We start from the raw sequence: 24,835 nt of genomic DNA on the forward strand, positions 1-24,835 counted from the left end.
GCTGTCAGAGCAGCTGACCGATCACTGAACCTGTACGTAGACCATCTGTAAATACCTCATCCCCATACTGTTTTTTTTTCTTCTCCTTTGCACATTCATTGTCTGCACATCTATCATTCCAGTGTTTAATTGCTAAATTGTAATTATTTCGCCATTATGGCCTATTTATTGCCTTACCTCCCTTATCTTACCTCATTTGCACACACTGTACTTTTTCTATTGTGTTATTGACTACGTTTGTTTATTCCATGTGTAACTCTGTGTTGTTTGTGTCGCACTGCTTTGATTTATCTTGGCCAGGTCACAGTTGTAAATGAGAACTCAACTAGCCTACCTGGTTAAATTAAGGCTAAATAATAAAAATAAATAAAAGTCTACATACAGTGTGTGTAAATGAGGTAAGATAAGGGAGGTAAGGCAATAAATAGGCCATAGTGGCAAAATAATTACAATTGAGCAATTAAACACTGGAGTTAATCATAAGGCGTACACCCCCGCACTTCTTCTTACGAGATGTTTGTTTCTGTCGGTGCGATGCGTGAAGAAACCGGGTGGCTGTACCGACTCTGATAACGTATCCCGAGTGAGCCATGTTTCCGTGAAACAAAGAATGTTACAATCTCTGATGTCTCTCTGGAAGGGAACCCTTGCTCGAATTTTGTCTACCTTGTTGGGTGGCTACTTCAAAGAATCTCAAATATAAAATATATTTTGATTTATATAACACTTTTAGTTGCATGATTCCATATGTGTTATTTCATAGTTTTGATGTTGTCACTATTATTCTACAATGTAGAAAATAGTAAAATAAAGAAAAACCAAATTTGACTGGTACTGTATATAATATTTTTGTCATGTGAATGCTCTATATAAAAGTACCATCTATTTCAAATGTATATGCATTCTTTTTTTTGTAAATGTAAAAAAAACAGCTCTATGAGATGAATTATATGGAGGATGTGCTGTTTGTGTGTTAATGTATATGTACAGGTGTTATAAAAAAAAAAATCCAAACCTTTTCCTTGGGAATTAAAAAAAAGGTTTGAAGGAAATTGGGTTGGGAAAGAGTTGAGTTATTGACTACACTGGTGAGGGTTAGGCGTGCATGCGGTTGGTTGGGCGGTCTGCCTGAAATTTGATATAGATGATGTCTTAAAGATAATCAAAAGTCTTTGTACTTAATTTTTTTAAAGTCTTGTTCATTTGTTAGACTATTGGTTAAAGGTGCAACACTATTTATTATTAAATTACCTTGCATCTAGTTCAGTTTTATCAATCACTTAAAACAAATGTAATAATTATCTCTTATCTTGCTTGATGACTGTGGGCATTTTTGCTTACTTTTCCAACTTCTAAAACCAAAGTAGCGTCCCTGAAAGCAACTGTGTATCATGTTTTAGGTTCTGATGTGTTGTTAAAGTAAGGTAAAACAAATTGTTTTCACATAACAAAACATTTGTGATGGATGAAATACTGACTTTATACACTGATTATACCACACATTAGGAACATTTTCCTAATATGGAGTTGCACCCCCCCCCCCTCGAATAATAAATGGTCTTTCCACATGTTTGGAGACAATGTCTTTCTATGATGTGTGTTTAAGGGGTTTCATCTCTGTCATTGTGTTGTACAGTGATCGGCTTCAACATGGAGACAGTGACGTACAAGAACCTGAAGTTCCAGGTGTGGGATCTTGGTGGGCAGACGGGAATAAGGTAATTATATGAATACCACAACAAGCATTTCATGCATACACTGAATATACCAATCATTAGGAACACCTTCACCCCACAGAACAGCCTCAATTCATCGGGGCACAGACTCTACAAGGTGTCAAACGTTCCACAAGGATGCTGGCCCAGGTTGACTCCAATGCTTCCCGCAGTTGGCTGGATGTCCTTTGGGTGGTGGACCATTCTTGAAACACGTGAAAAACCCATCAGCATTGCAGTTCTTTACATGAATCGGTGTACCTGGTACCTATTACCATACCCCATTCAAAAGCACTTAAATCTTTCATCTAGCCTATTCACCCTCTGAATTACACACACATAAAAATCCATGTCTCAATTGCCTCAAGGCTTAAAAATCCTTATTTAACTTGTCTCCCCCCTTCATCTACACTGATTGAAGTGGATTTAACAAGTAACATCAATAAGGGATCATAGCTTTCACCTGGATTCACCTGGTCAGTCTATGTCATGGAAAGAGGAAGTGTTCCTAATGTTTTGTATACTCAGTGTTTATCAGTGATACACATTGTTGCAACAGCATTTTGAGATCTATTCCTGTGTTACTGTAGAGGGTCAACCACCAGCACCTCCAAGGTGTTATTGAAGATGACCCTCCCATCCACCTCCTTGCTACAGTCTAGGGTCTTCAGCAGGTCTAGAACTCCTCTCTTCAGCTCAGGAGGAGCAGTGGAGCTGAAGTCTAACACCTCAGTCAGGAAGTCCAGAAGCAGTTCTCCTCTCTGGTCCCCCTCAGTGAAACACTCGGTGATGTCCATCTGAGACGGAAGCTTGTAGCTCTGGTAACTCACTGTCTTAGAGTCCAGGTAGGCTTTAATATCACCTGTAGTCACACACTGACTGATCTCTGTGTTACACAGCTGGGTCCTGAAGGTCCTCCACAGCTTTCCCCAGCCACTCTCATCTACAGACATGATACACATTATAACCTCCCATAGTAATAGAACCCCACAGTGTAACAACCACATATATGCTATTAAATTACTTAGTTCTAATAGTAACTCATTATGAATTAGTTGTAATATGTAATTCTATGTTAACCACCTAAAGTAAGTATAACAGAGCTCTGGAATGAAGTCTGGTAACACTAGAGATTCAATGCTTGTACATATACAGTACCAGTCAAAAAGGCCAAGTCCTCTGATGCAGCCCTCCATCACTCTCCTTCTTGGTCAAATAGCCATTACACACCCTGGGGGTGTGTTGGGTCATTGTCCATGTGACAAATAAAATTTGATTTGTTTTATTTGATTTATTTGGGCTGCAATCGGAGGTGCAGGTAACTCTGGGTCTTCCTTTCCTGTGGCAGTCCTCATTAGAGCCAGTTAACTAATGAACTTATCCTCTGCAGCAGAGGTGACTCTGGGTCTTCCTTTCCTGTGGCAGTCCTCATTAGAGCCAGTTAACTAATGAACTTATCCTCTGCAGCAGAGGTAACTCTGGGTCTTCCTTTCCTGTGGCAGTCCTCATTAGAGCCAGTTAACTAATGAACTTATCCTCTGCAGCAGAGGTAACTCTGGGTCTTCCTTTCCTGTGGCAGTCCTCATTAGAGCCAGTTAACTAATGAACTTATCCTCTGCAGCAGAGGTAACTCTGGGTCTTCCTTTCCTGTGGCAGTCCTCATTAGAGCCAGTTAACTAATGAACTTATCCTCTGCAGCAGAGGTAACTCTGGGTCTTCCTTTCCTGTGGCAGTCCTCATTAGAGCCAGTTAACTAATGAACTTATCCTCTGCAGCAGAGGTAACTCTGGGTCTTCCTTTCCTGTGGCAGTCCTCATTAGAGCCAGTTAACTAATGAACTTATCCTCTGCAGCAGAGGTAACTCTGGGTCTTCCTTTCCTGTGGCAGTCCTCATTAGAGCCAGTTAACTAATGAACTTATCCTCTGCAGCAGAGGTAACTCTGGGTCTTCCTTTCCTGTGGCAGTCCTCATTAGAGCCAGTTAACTAATGAACTTATCCTCTGCAGCAGAGGTAACTCTGGGTCTTCCTTTCCTGTGGCAGTCCTCATTAGAGCCAGTTAACTAATGAACGTATCCTCTGCAGCAGAGGTAACTCTGGGTCTTCCTTTCCTGTGGCAGTCCTCATTAGAGCCAGTTAACTAATGAACTTATCCTCTGCAGCAGAGGTAACTCTGGGTCTTCCTTTCCTGTGGCAGTCCTCATTAGAGCCAGTTAACTAATGAACTTATCCTCTGCAGCAGAGGTAACTCTGGGTCTTCCTTTCCTGTGGCAGTCCTCATTAGAGCCAGTTAACTAATGAACTTATCCTCTGCAGCAGAGGTAACTCTGGGTCTTCCTTTCCTGTGGCAGTCCTCATTAGAGCCAGTTAACTAATGAACTTATCCTCTGCAGCAGAGGTAACTCTGGGTCTTCCTTTCCTGTGGCAGTCCTCATTAGAGCCAGTTAACTAATGAACGTATCCTCTGCAGCAGAGGTAACTCTGGGTCTTCCTTTCCTGTGGCAGTCCTCATTAGAGCCAGTTAACTAATGAACTTATCCTCTGCAGCAGAGGTAACTCTGGGTCTTCCTTTCCTGTGGCAGTCCTCATTAGAGCCAGTTAACTAATGAACTTATCCTCTGCAGCAGAGGTAACTCTGGGTCTTCCTTTCCTGTGGCAGTCCTCATTAGAGCCAGTTAACTAATGAACGTATCCTCTGCAGCAGAGGTGACTCTGGGTCTTCCTTTCCTGTGGCAGTCCTCATTAGAGCCAGTTAACTAATGAACGTATCCTCTGCAGCAGAGGTGACTCTGGGTCTTCCTTTCCTGTGGCAGTCCTCATTAGAGCCAGTTTCAACATAGCGCTCGATGATTTTTGCAACTGCACTTGAAGAAACTTTCAAAGTTCATTAAATTTTCCAGATTGACTGACCTTCATGTCTTAAAGTAATGATGGACTGTCGTTTCTCTTTGCTTAAATTGTGCTGTTCTTGCCATAATATGGAATTGGTCTTTTACCATATAGAGCTATCTTCTGTTTACCACCCCTACCTTGTCACAACACAACTGATTGGCACAAACACATTAAGGAGGAAAATAAATTCCACAAATTAACTTTTAATAGGGGTTGGTCAGGATCCACGTGTATGAAAAGCATGTTTGTACACTTGAAATGCATTCCAGGTGAGAGAATGCCAAGAGTGTGCAAAGCTGTCATTACGGCAAAGGGTGGCTACTTTGAAGAATCTAAAATATATTTTGATTTGTTTACTACATGATTCCATATATGTTATTTCATAGTTTATGTCTTCACTATTATTCTACAATGTAGAAAATAGTAAACATGAAGAAAAACCCTTGAATGAGTAGGTGTGTCCAAACGTTTGACTGTACATGAACTCAACTGACTCACCAGACACCAGAATTACAAGTAGTTTTCCATTCCTGTCCAGGAGGCTCTGGTAGAATGTGACTGTAGCACCTGGATCCTTCACGTAATACAACATCTGGATGGAGTACAGGGGAAGTCATGTTATTGTGATATAAGACTGAATATGATGAAATAAATACACTGATATACAGGGGGGAGAACAAGTATTTGATAACCTGCAAAATCGGCAGTGTTATCCTACTTACAAGCCCTGAAACCTGAAGGATCTGGAGAAGGTCTGTATGGAGGAGCGGGCTAAAATCCCTGCTGCATTGTGTGCAATCCTGGTCAAGAACTAAAGGAAACGTATGATCTCTAATTGCAAAAAGGGTTTCTGTACCAAATATTAAGTTCTGCTTTTCTGATGTATCAAATACTTCTCATGCAATAAATGCAAATGAATTACTTAAAAATCATACAATGTGATTTTCTGGATTTTTGTTTTAGATTCCGTCTCCCACAGTTGAAGTGTACCTATGATAAAAATGACAGACCTCTACATGCTTTGTAAGTAGGAAAACCTGCAAAATCGGCAGTGTAACAAATACTTGTTCTCCCCACTGTATAAAAATGCAACATGCAACATGTAACAATTTCAAACATTTTACTGAGTTACAGTTCATAAGGAAATTAGTCAATTTAAATAAATAAATAAATAAATAAATTAGGCCCTTATCTGATCTATGGATTTCACGACTGGGAATAGAGATCTGTGACCAACAGATGCATATACAGTACCTTAAAATAAAAAGGTAGGGGTGTGGATCAGAACACCAGTCATTATTCGGTGTGACCAACTCATGCAGTGTGACACATCTCCTTCGCATGGAGCTGATCAGGCTGTTGATTGTGGTTTCTGGATGTTTCTGGATGTTGGTAGCAACTGGAACATGCTTTCGTACACGTGGATCCTGACCAACCCAAACATGCTCAATGGATGAGTATGCAGGCCATGGAAAAACTGGGACATTTTCAGCGTCTAGAAATTGCGTACAGATCCTTGTGACATGGGGCCATATAATATCATGCTGAAACATGGGGTGATGGCAACGGATGACTGGCACGAAAATGGGCTTGAGGATCTCGTCACGGTATCTCTGTGCATTCAAATTGCCATCGATAAAATGCAGTTGTGTTCGTTGTCCGTATCTTATGTCTGCCCAAATCACCCGGTACAGTTGAGAAAAGGATTAAACTGTGAAGGGTACACTCCAGCATGTCAGTTGACATCGAAGGTGAGCATTTGCCCACTGAAGTCAGTTACAACGCCAAACTATAGTCCGGTCAAGACCCTGGAGAGGACGATGAGCAGATAAGCTTGACGGTTTGTGCAGAAATTCTTTGGTTGAATAAATCCACAGTTTCATCAGCTATCCGGGTGGCTGGTCTACGACAATCCCGCCGGTGAAGAAGCCGTATGTGGCGGTCCTGGGCTGGCATTGTTATACGTTGTCTGTCGTCGTGAGGCCGGTTGAGCGTACTGCCAAATTCCATAAAACGACACTGTAGGCGGCTTATGGTAGAGAAATGAACATTCAATTCTCTGACAAGCTCTGGTGGACAATCCTGCAGTCGGCGTGCCAATTGCACACTCCCTCAACTTGAGACATCTGTGGCATTGTCTTGTGTGACAACTGCACATTTTAGAATGGCCTTATTGTCCCCAGCACAAGGTGCACCTGTGTAATTATCAGTGGCGGCCTGCCATTCAAGGCAGGTGGGGCAGAGCTGGATGTAAACAAACAGAGCAATAAGCTTTTTGTGCATATGGAACATTTCTGGGATCTTTTATTTCAGCTCATGAAACACTTTACATGTTGCGTTTATATTTTTGTTCAGTGTAGCAATGTATTGCACTTATTGTAGTATACACACTATCCCCTATATACAGTTGAAGTCAGAAGTTTACATACACCTTAGCCAAATACATTTAAACTCAGTTTTTCACAATTCCTGACATTTAATCCTAGTAAAAAATCCCTGTTTTAGGTCAGTTAGGATCACCACTTTATTTTTAATAATGTGAAATGTCAGAATAATAGTAGTGATTTATTTCAGCTTTTATTTCTTTCATCACATTCCCAGTGGGTCAGAAGTTTACATACACTCATTTAGTATTTGGTAGCATTGCCTTTAAATTGTTTAACTTGGGTCAAATGTTCCGGGTAGCCTTCCACAAGCTTCCCACAATAAGTTGTGTGAATTTTGGCCCATTCCTCTTGACAGAGCTAGTGTAACTGAGTCAGGTTTGTAGGCCTCCTTGCTCGCACACGCTTTTTCAGTTCTGCCAACAAATTCTCTATAGGATTGAGGTCATGGCTTTGTGATGGCCACTCCAATACCTTGACTTTGTTGTCCTTAAGCCATTTTGCCACAACTTTGGAAGTATACTTGGGGTCATTATCCATTTGGAAGACCAATTTACGACCAAGCTTTAACTCCCTGACTGATGTCTTGAGATGTTGCTTCAATATTCCCACATACGTTTCAATCTTCATGATGCCATCTATTTTTCTGAAGTGCACCAGTCCCTCCTACAGCAAAGCACCCCCACAACATGATGCCGTCACCCCCGTGCGTCACAGTTGGGATGGTGTTCTTCGGCTTGCAAGCCTCCCCCTTTTTACTCCAAACATAATGATGGTCATTATGGCCAAACAGTTCTATTTTTGTTTCATCATACCAGAGGACATTTCTCCAAAAAGTACAATCTCTGTCCCCATGTGCAGTTGCAAACTGTAGTCTGGCTTTTTTTATGGCGGTTTTGGAGCAGTAGCTTCTTGCTTGCTGAGCGGCCTTTCAGGTTATGTCAATATAGGACTCGTTTTACTGTGGATATAGATACTTTTGTTCCTGTTTCCTCCAGCATCTTCACAAGATCCTTTGCGATTGTTCTGGGATTGATTTGCACTTTTCACACCAAAGTATGTTCATCTCTAGGAGACAGAACGCGTCTCCTTCCTGAGCGGTATGACGGCTGTGTGGTCCCATGGTGTTTATACTTGTGTACTATTGTTTGTACAGATGGACGTGGTACCTTCGGGCATTTGGAAATTGCTCCCAAGGATGAACCAGACTTGTGGAGGCCTACAATTTATTTTCTGAGGTCTTGGCTGATTTCTTTTGATTTTCCCATGATGTTAAGCAAAGTGGCACTGAGTTTGAAGGTAGGCCTTGAAATATATCCACAGCATGCGCAAAGTAGATGCCCTAATCGACTTGCCAAAACTATAGTTAGTTAACAAGAAATGTGTGGAGTGGTTGAAAAACGAGTTTTAATGACTCCAAACTAAGTGTATGTAAACTTACAACTTCACCTGTAACTCCATCTGGGTAGTTCTACCTGTATCATGTGAATGAAGTCCATCTTCTTGGTCAAATGGTTCTCTCTCCAGTGCTTCTCAAACTCAGTGGCCGTCATCTTGTTCCAAGTGAATTTAATGTAGTCTAGGTTTGGTTTCTGGGACACCAACACTACACAAGATAAAGATATATGTAACAGTACATTCATATAATTACAGAGCTAATCATACTGAACTATATACCAGTATAGAGATGTAATCATCCTGAACTACACTACTGGTCAAATGTTTTAGAACACCTAATCATTCAAAAGGTTTTTCTTAATTTTTTTACATTGTAAAATAATAGTGAAGACTTCAAAACTATGAAATAACACATATGGAATCATGTAGTAACCAAAAAAAGTGTTCAACAAATCAAAACATTTTATATTTGAGATTAGACAAATAGCCACCCTTTGCCTTGATGACAGCTTTGCACACCTTTTTGGTTACTACATAATTCCATGTGTTATTTCATAGTTTTGATGTCTTAACTATTATTCTACAATGTAGAGGTAATCACACTGCACTACATGCCCGTGTAGAGGTAATCACACTGAACTACATGCCCGTGTAGAGGTAATCACACTGAACTACATGCCCGTGTAGAGGTAATCACACTGCAGTACATGCCCGTGTAGAGGTAATCACACTGCACTACATGCCCGTGTAATCACACTGCACTACATGCCCGTGTAGAGGTAATCACACTGCACTACATGCCCGTGTAATCACACTGCACTACATGCCCGTGTAATCACACTGCACTACATGCCCGTGTAGGTGTAATCACACTGCACTACATGCCCGTGTAGGTGTAATCACACTGCACTACATGCCCGTGTAGGTGTAATCACACTGCACTACATGCCCGTGTAATCACACTGCACTACATGCCCGTGTAATCACACTGCACTACATGCCCGTGTAATCACACTGCACTACATGCCCGTGTAATCACACTGCACTACATGCCCGTGTAATCACACTGCACTACATGCCCGTGTAATCACACTGAACTACATGCCCGTGTAGGTGTAATCACACTGCACTACGTGTAGGTGTAATCACACTGCACTACATGCCCATGTAATCACACTGCACTACATACCCGTGTAATCACACTGCACTACATGCCCGTGTAGGTGTAATCACACTGCACTACATGCCTGTGTAATCACACTGCACTACATGCCCGTGTAGGTGTAATCACACTGAACTACATGCCCGTGTAGGTGTAATCACACTGAACTACATGCCCGTGTAATCACACTGAACTACATGCCCGTGTCATCACACTGATCTACATGCCCGTGTCATCACACTGAACTACATGCCCGTGTAATCACGATAAACTACATGCCCGTGTAATCACACTGAACTACATGCCCGTGTCATCACACTGAACTACATGCCCGTGTCATCACACTGAACTACATGCCCGTGTCATCACACTGAACTACATGCCCGTGTAATCACACTGCACTACATGCCCGTGTAGGTGTAATCACACTGCACTACATGCCCGTGTAGGTGTAATCACACTGCACTACATGCCCGTGTAGGTGTAATCACACTGCACTACATGCCCGTGTAGGTGTAATCACACTGCACTACATGCCCGTGTAGGTGTAATCACACTGCACTACATGCCCGTGTAGGTGTAATCACACTGCACTACATGCCCGTGTAGGTGTAATCACACTGCACTACATGCCCGTGTAATCACACTGCACTACATGCCCGTGTAATCACACTGCACTACATGCCCGTGTAATCACACTGAACTACATGCCCGTGTAATCACACTGAACTACATGCCCGTGTAATCACACTGAACTACATGCCCGTGTAGAGGTAATCACACTGAACTACATGCCTGTGTAGAGGTAATCACACTGAACTACATGCCTGTGTAGAGGTAATCAGACTGAACTACATGCCCGTGTAGAGGTAATCACACTGCAGTACATGCCCGTGTAGAGGTAATCACACTGCACTACATGCCCGTGTAATCACACTGCGCTACATGCCCATGTAGAGGTAATCACACTGCACTACATGCCCGTGTAGAGGTAATCACACTGAACTACATGCCCGTGTAGAGGTAATCACACTGAACTACATGCCCGTGCAGAGGTAATCACACTGAACTACATGCCCGTGTAGAGGTAATCACACTGAACTACATGCCCGTGTAGAGGTAATCACACTGCACTACATGCCCGTGTAGAGGTAATCACACTGAACTACATGCCCGTGTAGAGGTAATCACACTGAACTACATGCCCGTGTAGAGGTAATCACACTGAACTACATGCCCGTGTAGAGGTAATCACACTGAACTACATGCCCGTGTAGAGGTAATCACACTGAACTACATGCCTGTGTAGAGGTAATCACACTGAACTACATGCCCGTGTAGAGGTAATCACACTGCAGTACATGCCCGTGTAGAGGTAATCACACTGCACTACATGCCCGTGTAATCACACTGCACTACATGCCCGTGTAGAGGTAATCACACTGCACTACATGCCCGTGTAATCACACTGCACTACATGCCCGTGTAATCACACTGCACTACATGCCCGTGTAATCACACTGCACTACATGCCCGTGTAGGTGTAATCACACTGCACTACATGCCTGTGTAATCACACTGCACTACATGCCCGTGTAGGTGTAATCACACTGAACTACATGCCCGTGTAATCACACTGCACTACATGCCCGTGTAGAGGTAATCACACTGCACTACATGCCCGTGTAGAGGTAATCACACTGCACTACATGCCCGTGTAATCACACTGCACTACATGCCCGTGTAATCACACTGCACTACATGCCCGTGTAATCACACTGCACTACATGCCCGTGTAGGTGTAATCACACTGCACTACATGCCCGTGTAGGTGTAATCACACTGCACTACATGCCCGTGTAATCACACTGCACTACATGCCCGTGTAGGTGTAATCACACTGCACTACATGCCTGTGTAATCACACTGCACTACATGCCCGTGTAGGTGTAATCACACTGAACTACATGCCCGTGTAATCACACTGAACTACATGCCCGTGTCATCACACTGAACTACATGCCCGTGTCATCACACTGAACTACATGCCCGTGTCATCACACTGAACTACATGCCCGTGTAATCACACTGAACTACATGCCCGTGTAATCACGATATTCTACATGCCCGTGTAATCACACTGAACTACATGCCCGTGTAATCACACTGAACTACATGCCCGTGTCATCACACTGAACTACATGCCCGTGTCATCACACTGAACTACATGCCCGTGTAATCACACTGCACTACATGCCCGTGTAATCACACTGCACTACATGCCCGTGTAGGTGTAATCACACTGCACTACATGCCCGTGTAGGTGTAATCACACTGCACTACATGCCCGTGTAGGTGTAATCACACTGCACTACATGCCCGTGTAATCACACTGCACTACATGCCCGTGTAATCACACTGCACTACATACCCGTGTAATCACACTGCACTACATGCCCGTGTAGGTGTAATCACACTGCACTACATGCCTGTGTAATCACACTGCACTACATGCCCGTGTAGGTGTAATCACACTGAACTACATGCCCGTGTAGGTGTAATCACACTGAACTACATGCCCGTGTAATCACACTGAACTACATGCCCGTGTCATCACACTGATCTACATGCCCGTGTCATCACACTGAACTACATGCCCGTGTAATCACGATAAACTACATGCCCGTGTAATCACACTGAACTACATGCCCGTGTCATCACACTGAACTACATGCCCGTGTCATCACACTGAACTACATGCCCGTGTCATCACACTGAACTACATGCCCGTGTAATCACACTGCACTACATGCCCGTGTAGGTGTAATCACACTGCACTACATGCCCGTGTAGGTGTAATCACACTGCACTACATGCCCGTGTAGGTGTAATCACACTGCACTACATGCCCGTGTAGGTGTAATCACACTGCACTACATGCCCGTGTAGGTGTAATCACACTGCACTACATGCCCGTGTAGGTGTAATCACACTGCACTACATGCCCGTGTAATCACACTGCACTACATGCCCGTGTAATCACACTGCACTACATGCCCGTGTAATCACACTGAACTACATGCCCGTGTAATCACACTGAACTACATGCCCGTGTAATCACACTGAACTACATGCCCGTGTAGAGGTAATCACACTGAACTACATGCCTGTGTAGAGGTAATCACACTGAACTACATGCCTGTGTAGAGGTAATCAGACTGAACTACATGCCCGTGTAGAGGTAATCACACTGCAGTACATGCCCGTGTAGAGGTAATCACACTGCAATACATGCCCGTGTAATCACACTGCGCTACATGCCCATGTAGAGGTAATCACACTGCACTACATGCCCGTGTAGAGGTAATCACACTGAACTACATGCCCGTGTAGAGGTAATCACACTGAACTACATGCCCGTGCAGAGGTAATCACACTGAACTACATGCCCGTGTAGAGGTAATCACACTGAACTACATGCCCGTGTAGAGGTAATCACACTGCACTACATGCCCGTGTAGAGGTAATCACACTGAACTACATGCCCGTGTAGAGGTAATCACACTGAACTACATGCCCGTGTAGAGGTAATCACACTGAACTACATGCCCGTGTAGAGGTAATCACACTGAACTACATGCCCGTGTAGAGGTAATCACACTGAACTACATGCCTGTGTAGAGGTAATCACACTGAACTACATGCCCGTGTAGAGGTAATCACACTGCAGTACATGCCCGTGTAGAGGTAATCACACTGCACTACATGCCCGTGTAATCACACTGCACTACATGCCCGTGTAGAGGTAATCACACTGCACTACATGCCCGTGTAATCACACTGCACTACATGCCCGTGTAATCACACTGCACTACATGCCCGTGTAATCACACTGCACTACATGCCCGTGTAGGTGTAATCACACTGCACTACATGCCTGTGTAATCACACTGCACTACATGCCCGTGTAGGTGTAATCACACTGAACTACATGCCCGTGTAATCACACTGCACTACATGCCCGTGTAGAGGTAATCACACTGCACTACATGCCCGTGTAGAGGTAATCACACTGCACTACATGCCCGTGTAATCACACTGCACTACATGCCCGTGTAATCACACTGCACTACATGCCCGTGTAATCACACTGCACTACATGCCCGTGTAGGTGTAATCACACTGCACTACATGCCCGTGTAGGTGTAATCACACTGCACTACATGCCCGTGTAATCACACTGCACTACATGCCCGTGTAGGTGTAATCACACTGCACTACATGCCTGTGTAATCACACTGCACTACATGCCCGTGTAGGTGTAATCACACTGAACTACATGCCCGTGTAATCACACTGAACTACATGCCCGTGTCATCACACTGAACTACATGCCCGTGTCATCACACTGAACTACATGCCCGTGTCATCACACTGAACTACATGCCCGTGTAATCACACTGAACTACATGCCCGTGTAATCACGATATTCTACATGCCCGTGTAATCACACTGAACTACATGCCCGTGTAATCACACTGAACTACATGCCCGTGTCATCACACTGAACTACATGCCCGTGTCATCACACTGAACTACATGCCCGTGTAATCACACTGCACTACATGCCCGTGTAATCACACTGCACTACATGCCCGTGTAGGTGTAATCACACTGCACTACATGCCCGTGTAGGTGTAATCACACTGCACTACATGCCCGTGTAGGTGTAATCACACTGCACTACATGCCCGTGTAATCACACTGCACTACATGCCCGTGTAATCACACTGCACTACATGCCCGTGTAATCACACTGAACTACATGCCCGTGTAATCACACTGAACTACATGCCCGTGTAATCACACTGAACTACATGCCCGTGTAATCACACTGAACTACATGCCCGTGTAGAGGTAATCACACTGAACTACATGCCTGTGTAGAGGTAATCACACTGAACTACATGCCCGTGTAGAGGTAATCACACTGCAGTACATGCCCGTGTAGAGGTAATCACACTGCACTACATGCCCGTGTAATCACACTGCGCTACATGCCCGTGTAGAGGTAATCACACTGAACTACATGCCCGTGTAGAGGTAATCACACTGAACTACATGCCCGTGTAGAGGTAATCACACTGAACTACATGCCCGTGTAGAGGTAATCACACTGAACTACATGCCCGTGTAGAGGTAATCACACTGAACTACATGCCCGTGTAGAGGTAATCACACTGAACTACATGCCCGTGTAGAGGTAATCACACTGAACTACATGCCCGTGTAGAGGTAATCACACTGAACTACATGCCCGTGTAGAGGTAATCACACTGCAGTACATGCCCGTGTAATCACACTGCACTACCTGCCCGTGTAGAGGTAATCACACTGCACTACATGCCCGTGTAATCACACTGCACTACATGCCCGTGTAATCACACTGCACTACATGCCCGTGTAATCACACTGCACTACATGCCCGTGTAATCACACTGCACTACATGCCCGTGTAATCACACTGCACTACATGCCCGTGTAGGTGTAATCACACTGCACTACATGCCTGTGTAATCACACTGCACTACATGCCCGTGTAGGTGTAATCACACTGAACTACATGCCCGTGTAATCACACTGCACTACATGCCCGTATAATCACACTGAACTACATGCCCGTGTAATCGCACTGCACTACATGCCCGTGTAATCGCACTGCACTACATGCCCGTGTAATCGCACTGAACTACATGCCCGTGTAATCACACTGAACTACATGCCCGTGTAATCACACTGAACTACATGCCCGTGTAATCACACTGCACTACATGCCCGTGTAATCACACTGCACTACATGCCCGTGTAGGTGTAATCACACTGCACTACATGCCCGTGTAATCACACTGCACTACATGCCCGTGTAGGTGTAATCACACTGCACTACATGCCTGTGTAATCACACTGCACTACATGCCCGTGTAGGTGTAATCACACTGAACTACATGCCCGTGTCATCACACTGAACTACATGCCCGTGTCATCACACTGAACTACATGCCCGTGTAATCACACTGAACTACATGCCCGTGTAATCACACTGAACTACATGCCCGTGTCATCACACTGCACTACATGCCCGTGTAATCACACTGCACTACATGCCCGTGTAATCACACTGCACTACATGCCCGTGTAATCACACTGCACTACATGCCCGTGTAATCACACCGCACTACATGCCCGTGTAGGTGTAATCACACTGCACTACATGCCCGTGTAGGTGTAATCATACTGCACTACATGCCCGTGTAGGTGTAATCACACTGCACTACATGCCCGTGTAGGTGTAATCACACTGCACTACATGCCCGTGTAGGTGTAATCACACTGCACTACATGCCCGTGTAGGTGTAATCACACTGCACTACATGCCCGTGTAGGTGTAATCACACTGCACTACATGCCCGTGTAGGTGTAATCACACTGCACTACATGCCCGTGTAGGTGTAATCACACTGCACTACATGCCCGTGTAATCACACTGCACTACATGCCCGTGTAATCACACTGCACTACATGCCCGTGTAATCACACTGCACTACATGCCCGTGTAATCACACTGCACTACATGCCCGTGTAATCACACTGCACTACATGCCCGTGTAATCACACTGCACTACATGCCCGTGTAATCACACTGAACTACATGCCCATGTAATCACACTGAACTACATGCCCGTGTAGGTGTAATCACACTGAACTACATGCCCGTGTAGAGGTAATATAAATGGAACATGTAATGTGTTGATACCATGTTTCATGAGCTGAAATTAAAAATCCCCAAAATGTTCCATACACAAAAAGCTTATTTCTCTCCAACTTTATGCAGAAATTTGTTTACATTAATGTTAGTGAGCATTTCTCCTTTACCAAGATATTCCATTTACCTGACAAGTGTGGTATATCAAGAAGCTGATTAAACAGCATGATTATTACACAGATGCACCCTGGGGACAATGAAAAGCCACTCTAAAAAAACTTTGCAAATAAATTCATTAAAAATCCTACAATGTGATTTTCTGGATTTTTTTCCCCCTCATTTTGTCTGTCATAGTTGAAGTGTACCTATGATGAAAATTACAGGCCTCTCTCATCTTTTTAAGTGGGAGAACTTGCACAATTGGTGGCTGACTAAATACTTTTTTGCCCCACTGTACCCTTAGAGAATTCAGTATGATTATTTCTACCCTTATAGAGGTGGAGCTGCTGGGCGCTGGGTTCCACCACCTGGTTGTCCACGGTTACTGCAGGATGCTTCAGATGCAGCTGAGAGAACATCTCAAGGTCAATCTCACCTGAGGAGAGGACAGGTGATGTTGTTAAAATGAGAAACACATACTGTAGGTCTCACCTGAGAACAGCTGAGACAATCCAACAGGTATGTCTATCTCACCTGAGGAGAGAACATGTAATGTGGACTGTACAGTATGTATTATGTTGTGTATAATGACCAGTGTCTATTTTTGTATACAGCAGTACTGTGTGTTAATGTCCGTCAATGTCCGTCAATGTCCCCCTTCGGGACATTAAAGTTCCTCCTATTCTATCCTATTATAGGAAGAGAAACACTGTGCAGGAATGAGGGCTTTTGTACTAGATACATATCCAGAGCCCGTGAACTGAAAGTAAATCATAGGCATCATAGTTTCATTGATTGGATTGAAACAGGATTGAAACAAATTTCTTTAGCTACTTGGAAGAGACTCACTCTGCTGAAAGACTTGTGAAAGGTGACATTGAGGTGAATGAGTATCTGACAGCTGGATAGCGGTCTACAAGATGGAGAATTATTACAAGTGTTCAACAGTGCAACAATTTAAAAAATACATGTGATCCTAATCAGGTATGAAGCAAATATCAAAAAGTGTTTGTCTTTCAAACATAAAGCGTAAGATCTACAGGACGTTTCAAAGTCATGTCATTTTATCATGACTAATCATGTCAGCTACCCAATAAGTAAATCATGGATATCAGTGATCATTTGTCATCATTTCTTGACACTGGAGATGCTCAAGTTCAGAACGACTGACAGTCAAAACCCATATGAAGCGCAGACACACAGCTCTGACATAACTTAGGTAGCCTAGCGGTTAAGAGTCTTGGGACAGTAAGCAAAATGGTGCTGGTTTGAATCCCCGAGCCGACTAGGTGAATCATTGTTAATGTGCCCTTGAGCAAGGCACTTAATCGTAATTGCTCCTGTAAGTCTGCTAAATAATTACAATGTAATAGCATGTTACTGTACAGCCACTGCATTCCAATTTAGGCTTTTATCAGTGCCCAAATCAGCCATTTTCAACCCATACAATTGTAGAGGGTTAAACAATGAGTAAATATTTGAATTTTCTCAACAAAATGTTTATCTATGATAGTTTAATCCTTTGACACCATGGTTCTTCCTCACCTGCTCCACTTCCCACTCCCATCACATTAAGATTGGCTTTTCCCTCTCCAACGCTGGGGAAGAAACAGGCAGGACATTGTGCTTTCAGGAAAGGTACTCGTACTACCATGAAACATATACTGTGTAAGATCCTCAAATACTTAATTACATCCAAAGTTATGCCCTTGTGATGTTCTGTCTAACATGGGGTTACGTATCCTTGGAATTGTAGCCATAATTGGGCTACTATGTCAGAACTGTTACCTGGCTAGTGTATCAGAACTGTTGTCTGGCTAGTGTATCAGAACTGTTGTGTGGCTAGTGTGTCAGCACTGTTGTCTGGCTAGTGTATCAGCACTGTTGTCTGGCTAGTGTATCAGCACTGTTGTCTGGCTAGTGTGTCAGCACTGTTGTCTGGCTAGTGTATCAGAACTGTTGTGTGGCTAGTGTGTCAGCACTGTTGTCTGGCTAGTGTGTCAGCACTGTTGTCTGGCTAGTGTGTCAGAACTGTTGTCTGGTTAGTGTATCAGAACTGTTGTCTGGTTAGTGTATCAGAACTGTTGTCTGGCTAGTGCATCAGAACTGTTGCGTGGCTAGTGTGTCAGCACTGTTGTCTGGCTAGAGTGTCAGCACTGTTACCTGGCTAGAATATCAGGCAAGATGCCATGGATAAAGTCCTGCATGCACTTGTGTTCAGAGGAGCGCTCCAGGAACAGCTGGAAGGACTTCAGGTATCTGTCGTTATCCTCCACCAGACTTTTCATAGCACAGGACATGGCTAAATGGTCTGTCAAAACAATCACAACTTACTATCCCTTCACAGATGAAAATGACACATATGTATTTATATAAAAGTCAGTTCATGTAAACATAAGCAGTGCTAGTGCAGGAATATAGTGAGCCTGTGAGATTATTCAACTGTAACTATTGTCAGGTTGGCATTCGGCCTGCCTTGTCACAGCTCTCATTCTACATTTCTCAACAGACAGTTTTGTATGAACATAGCGTGGCTGGTAAAGACAAACAAGGCAAAGTTCACAAAATATATTTGCAAGTTACTCCCAATTGTCATAAATTCTACAAATACAGTTTGAAGCATGTAGTTTTACAATATTGTAGCTACATTAAAATCAATTGGTAAAAACTCACTTTCCTTTCAAGACGACTACAGAATCACATGTAAGTCGAGTGTTTTGACTAAAGCAACGCAGCACACCAGAGTAATGTCTTGTGACTAAAGCAACGCAGCACACCAGTGGCACAGAAGAAACCCCTCCCACTGTAGTTTTTCCTTTGTGGAAAAGGAGAAGGCTGATCCTTTAAAGCTACAGCGTATTTTAATTCCTATGATGATACATGCTTCTGCCTTAACACACATTTTAGTCAGAGAGAATAAAACATTGGACAAAACATGTGAGAATGCACTTTGTTTCTAACACCTTAGTAATTCCACTAGCCAATGAAGTTCTGGATGATTAGAGGAGTTAAGGTGTTAGTGCTGGAACAATGGCCTGCACACCCTGTGGACACCCAGGCAATTGCCTCATTGTTCATCCTCTGAAAATCTCCTAAATATTCATTATCTTCTTGCTTTTCACTCAAAACAGTCAAACCACATTAACATTTATAATGTGATTTGTTTGGTGTAACAGATAAATCATGATTAAACTAAAGTCTAGATCTCCTAGCTGTTCAGAATTAGGTGATGCCTGAGAGACTGGACTAGACTGAGCCAGATGAATTAGTTGTGACAAAAAAGCTGTGTCCAGCGCTGCACATCTGGGTGGCCCTGACAATAGTGACAGTCTTAACCAGATGAATTAAAGTAAACAAAATATTTAAACTGCATTTCCCCCTTTACTTGAAAAGAGATTGAGAATAACAGCAAGGAAATGGCAATCCATGCATTGCTTATAAGGCTGTATCCATCTGCAGGGTCTGGCCAATCATCTTCAACTACTGTTTCCATCTACAGGGTCTGGTCAATCATCTTCAAGCAGTCATTACTGTTCAAATTCAGACATAAAACTCGATAGAGATTATGTAAACCATATCACTACTGAGGAAGATGAATCTCTCAGATATCATGGTTCAACCCAGGAAATTGACTTGTTTTGTTATAGAATAGTCCAATGAAACTTCCTGTTATCCAGGGACAGTGGGGGTTGAGGACATAAGGTTGAGGACAGAGGGTTGAGGACAGAGGGTCAGGGTTGTGTTTGTAAGGAATCCACAAGGTCGATCTGACTCCTTCAGACTAATGCAGAGACCGGGGGGGGAGAGTGGGAGAGTCGAGTGGGAGAGTCGAAGGGTCCGGGCACAGACCCCCCCCCCCCCCTAGGTTGTAGAAGCCTATAGTTGCCCACTTTAGTATAGTTGGTTTTGGGGTGCGTTGGTTTTAGGTGTCTTCATCCTTATGTCTTTCGTCCGTTTTAAGTCTAGGTAGGGGATAGGGTTAGAGTGGGGGTTAGGGTAAGAGTGAGGTTAGGGTTAGGATAAGGGTGGGGTTAGGGTTATAGTAAAGGTTAGGGGAGTCCTTCTATTGGTCAAGGTGTCAATGGTGGTGAAAAGGGCCACCAGAAAGGAAGTCGCACATGGAACCGTGCTTCACTGCTGGTTGGCCAATTGTCACTCCGTGTCCGTCAGTCATTGGGTCCTAGATGTTTTGGTTCACAATACATTTAAGAGTAATTCCCTTCCAGGATCCTTACTCTGAAGCGATTGACGTTTATTCACATCTAGCTGATGCTGTCGTGGCCTGCTTGGTGTAGGATCAGGCAACGCGGTTTAGTTGCGTACCCTGTGCGGGTCTGGTGTCTCAGTTGCTTGCCATGTGTCCATTCCAAAACGGTCTGTCATTGAGTTCTTGTGGTTTGAGCAGACAAAACCCAGAAGGTGAACCTTCTCTACCGTTGTCAGACATCCACCCTTTGAGCTCCGTCCATCATCCTCGTAGATACATACTTGGTTTTGGGTCAGGCTAAAACCAGCTAGATCTACTCTCTCTATTATATTTTGACAGACCAGCGATATCTACTGTCTCTATTATATTATGACAGACCAGCTAGATCTACTGTCTCCATTATAATATGACAGACCAGCTAGATCTACTGTCTCTATTGTACTATGACAGACATGCTAGATCTACTATCACTATTATATTATGACAGACCAGCTAGATCTACTGTCTCTATTATAATATGACAGACCAGCTAGATCTACTGTCTCTATTATATTATGACAGACCAGCTAGATCTACTGTCTGTATTGTACTATGACAGACCAGCTAGATCTACTGTCTCTATTATATTATGACAGACCAGCTAGATCTACTGTCTGTATTGTACTATGACAGACCAGCTAGTTCTACTGTCTCTATTATAATATGACAGACCAGCTAGATCTACTGTCTCTATTATATTATGACAGACAAGCTAGATCTACTCTCTCTATTATAATATGACAGACCAGCTAGATCTACTGTCTCTATTATATTATGACAGACCAGCTAGATCTACTGTCTCCATTATAATATGACAGACCAGCTAGATCTACTGTCTCTATTGTACTATGACAGACATGCTAGATCTACTATCACTATTATATTATGACAGACCAGCTAGATCTACTGTCTCTATTATAATATGACAGACCAGCTAGATCTACTGTCTCTATTATATTATGACAGACCAGCTAGATCTACTGTCTGTATTGTACTATGACAGACCAGCTAGATCTACTGTCTCTATTATATTATGACAGACCAGCTAGATCTACTGTCTGTATTGTACTATGACAGACCAGCTAGTTCTACTGTCTCTATTATAATATGACAGACCAGCTAGATCTACTGTCTCTATTATATTATGACAGACAAGCTAGATCTACTGTCTCTATTATAATATGACAGACCAGCTAGATCTACTGTCTCTATTATATTATGACAGACCAGCTAGATCTACTGTCTCTATTATATTATGACAGACCAGCTAGATCTACTGTCTGTATTGTACTATGACAGACCAGCTAGGTCTACTGTCTCTATTATAATATGACAGACCAGCTAGATCTACTGTCTCTATTATATTATGACAGACCAGCTAGATCTACTGCCTCTATTATAATATGACAGACCAGCTAGATCTACTGTCTCTATTATATTATGACAGACCAGCTAGATCTACTGTCTGTATTGTACTATGACAGACCAGCTAGATCTACTGTCTCTATTATATTATGACAGACCAGCTAGATCTACTGTCTGTATTGTACTATGACAGACCAGCTAGTTCTACTGTCTCTATTATAATATGACAGACCAGCTAGATCTACTGTCTCTATTATATTATGACAGACAAGCTAGATCTACTGTCTCTATTATAATATGACAGACCAGCTAGATCTACTGTCTCTATTATATTATGACAGACCAGCTAGATCTACTGTCTCTATTATATTATGACAGACCAGCTAGATCTACTGTCTGTATTGTACTATGACAGACCAGCTAGGTCTACTGTCTCTATTATAATATGACAGACCAGCTAGATCTACTGTCTCTATTATATTATGACAGACCAGCTAGATCTACTGCCTCTATTATAATATGACAGACCAGATAGAACTACTGTCTCTATTGTATTATGATAGACCAGCTAGATCTACTGTCTCTATTGTACTATGACAGACCAGCTAGATCTACTATCACTATTATATTATGACAGACCAGCTAGATCTACTGTCTCTATTATATTATGACAGACCCGCTAGATCTACTGTCTCTATTATAATATGACAGACCAGCTAGACATACTGCCTCTATTATATTATGACAGACCAGCTAGAACTACTGTCTCTATTGTATTATGATAGACCAGCTAGATCTACAGTCTCTATTGTACTATGACAGACCAGCTAGATCTACTATCACTATTATATTATGACAGACCAGCTAGATCTACTGCCTCTATTATAATATGACAGACCAGCTAGATCTACTGTCTCTATTATATTATGACAGACCAGCTATCAAATCAAATCAAATCAAATCAAATCAAATTTATTTGTCACATACACATGTTTAGCAGATGTTAATGCGAGTGTAGCGAAATGCTTGTGCTTCTAGTTCCGACAATGCAGTAATAACGAACAAGTGATCTAACTAACAATTCCAAAAAAAACTACTGTCTTATACACAGTGTAAGGGGATAAAGAATATGTACATGAAGATATATGAATGAGTGATGGTACAGAGCAGCATAGGCAAGATACAGTAGATGATATCGAGTACAGTATATACATATGAGATGAGTATGTAAACCAAGTGGCATAGTTAAAGTGGCTAGTGATACATGTATTACATAAGGATGCAGTCGATGATATAGAGTACAGTATCTACGTATGCATATGAGATGAATAATGTAGGGTATGTAACATTATATAAGGTAGCATTGTTTAAAGTGGCTAGTGATATATTTACATCATTTCCCATCAATTCCCATGATTAAAGTGGCTGGAGTAGAGTCAGTGGCATTGACAGTGTGTTGGCAGTAGCCACTCAATGTTAGTGGTGGCTGTTTAACAGTCTGATGGCCTTGAGATAGAAGCTGTTTTTCAGTCTCTCGGTCCCAGCTAGATCTACTGTCTCTATTGTACTATGACAGACCAGGTAGATCTACTGTCTCCATTATAATATGACAGACCAGCTAGATCTACTGTCTCTATTGTACTATGACAGACCAGCTAGATCTACTGTCTTTATTATATTATGACAGACCAGCTAGATCTACTGTCTCTATTATATTATGACAGACAGGCTAGATCTTCTGTCTCTATTGTATTATGACAGACAGGCTATATCTACTGTCTGTATTGTACTATGACAGACCAGCTAGGTCTACTGTCTCTATTATAATATGACAGACCAGCTAGATCTACTGTCTCTATTATATTATGACAGACCAGCTAGATCTACTGCCTCTATTATAATATGACAGACCAGCTAGAACTACTGTCTCTATTGTATTATTGTAGACCAGCTAGATCTACTGTCTCTATTGTACTATGACAGACCAGCTAGATCTACTATCACTATTATATTATGACTGACCAGCTAGATCTACTGCCTCTATTATAATATGACAGACCAGCTAGATCTACTGTCTCTATTATATTATGACAGACCAGCTAGATCTACTGTCTCTATTGTACTATGACAGACCAGGTAGATCTACTGTCTCCATTATAATATGACAGACCAGCTAGATCTACTGTCTCTAATGTACTATGACAGACCAGCTAGATCTACTATCACTATTATATTATGACAGACCAGCTAGATCTACTGTCTCTATTATAATATGACAGACCAGCTAGATCTACTGTCTCTATTATATTATGACAGACAAGCTAGATATACTGTCTCTATTATAATATGACAGAGTAGCTAGAATTGCTGTCTCTATTATAATATGACAGACCAGCTAGATCTACTGTCTCTATTATATTATGACAGACCAGCTACATCTACTGTCTCTATTATATTATGACAGACCAGCTAGATCTACTGTCTCTATTATAATATGACAGACCAGCTAGATCTACTGTCTCTATTATATTATGACAGACCCGCTAGATCTACTGTCTCTATTATAATATGACAGACCAGCGATATCTACTGTCTCTATTATATTATGACAGACCAGCTAGATATACTGTCTCTATTATATTATGATAGACCAGCTAGATCTACTGTCTCTATTATAATATGACAGACCAGCTAGATCTACTGTCTCTCTTATATTATGACAGACCAGCTAGATCTACTGTCTCTAATGTACT

At 42.6% G+C, this 24,835-nt stretch overlaps 1 protein-coding gene across 1 annotated transcript; it reads right to left on the bottom strand.

Moving 5' to 3' along the window:
- Nucleotides 1-1,164: 1,164 nt before the first annotated feature.
- LOC109877269 (histamine N-methyltransferase) lies at nt 1,165-19,260 on the bottom strand. Its single transcript, XM_020469563.2, has 7 exons — nt 19,145-19,260; nt 18,635-18,782; nt 18,017-18,069; nt 16,800-16,907; nt 8,465-8,595; nt 5,104-5,197; nt 1,165-2,658 (listed from the first exon to the last, which is right to left on the bottom strand). Exons 2-7 carry the CDS (start codon nt 18,769-18,771, stop codon nt 2,297-2,299), a joined length of 885 nt encoding a protein of 294 aa, XP_020325152.1. The 5' UTR covers nt 18,772-18,782; nt 19,145-19,260; the 3' UTR covers nt 1,165-2,296.
- Between the last annotated feature and the right edge of the window lie 5,575 nt (nt 19,261-24,835).

The sequence above is a fragment of the Oncorhynchus kisutch genome, linkage group LG26 (genome assembly GCF_002021735.2).
Source record: "Oncorhynchus kisutch isolate 150728-3 linkage group LG26, Okis_V2, whole genome shotgun sequence".
NCBI classification, from domain to species: Eukaryota; Metazoa; Chordata; class Actinopteri; order Salmoniformes; family Salmonidae; genus Oncorhynchus; species Oncorhynchus kisutch.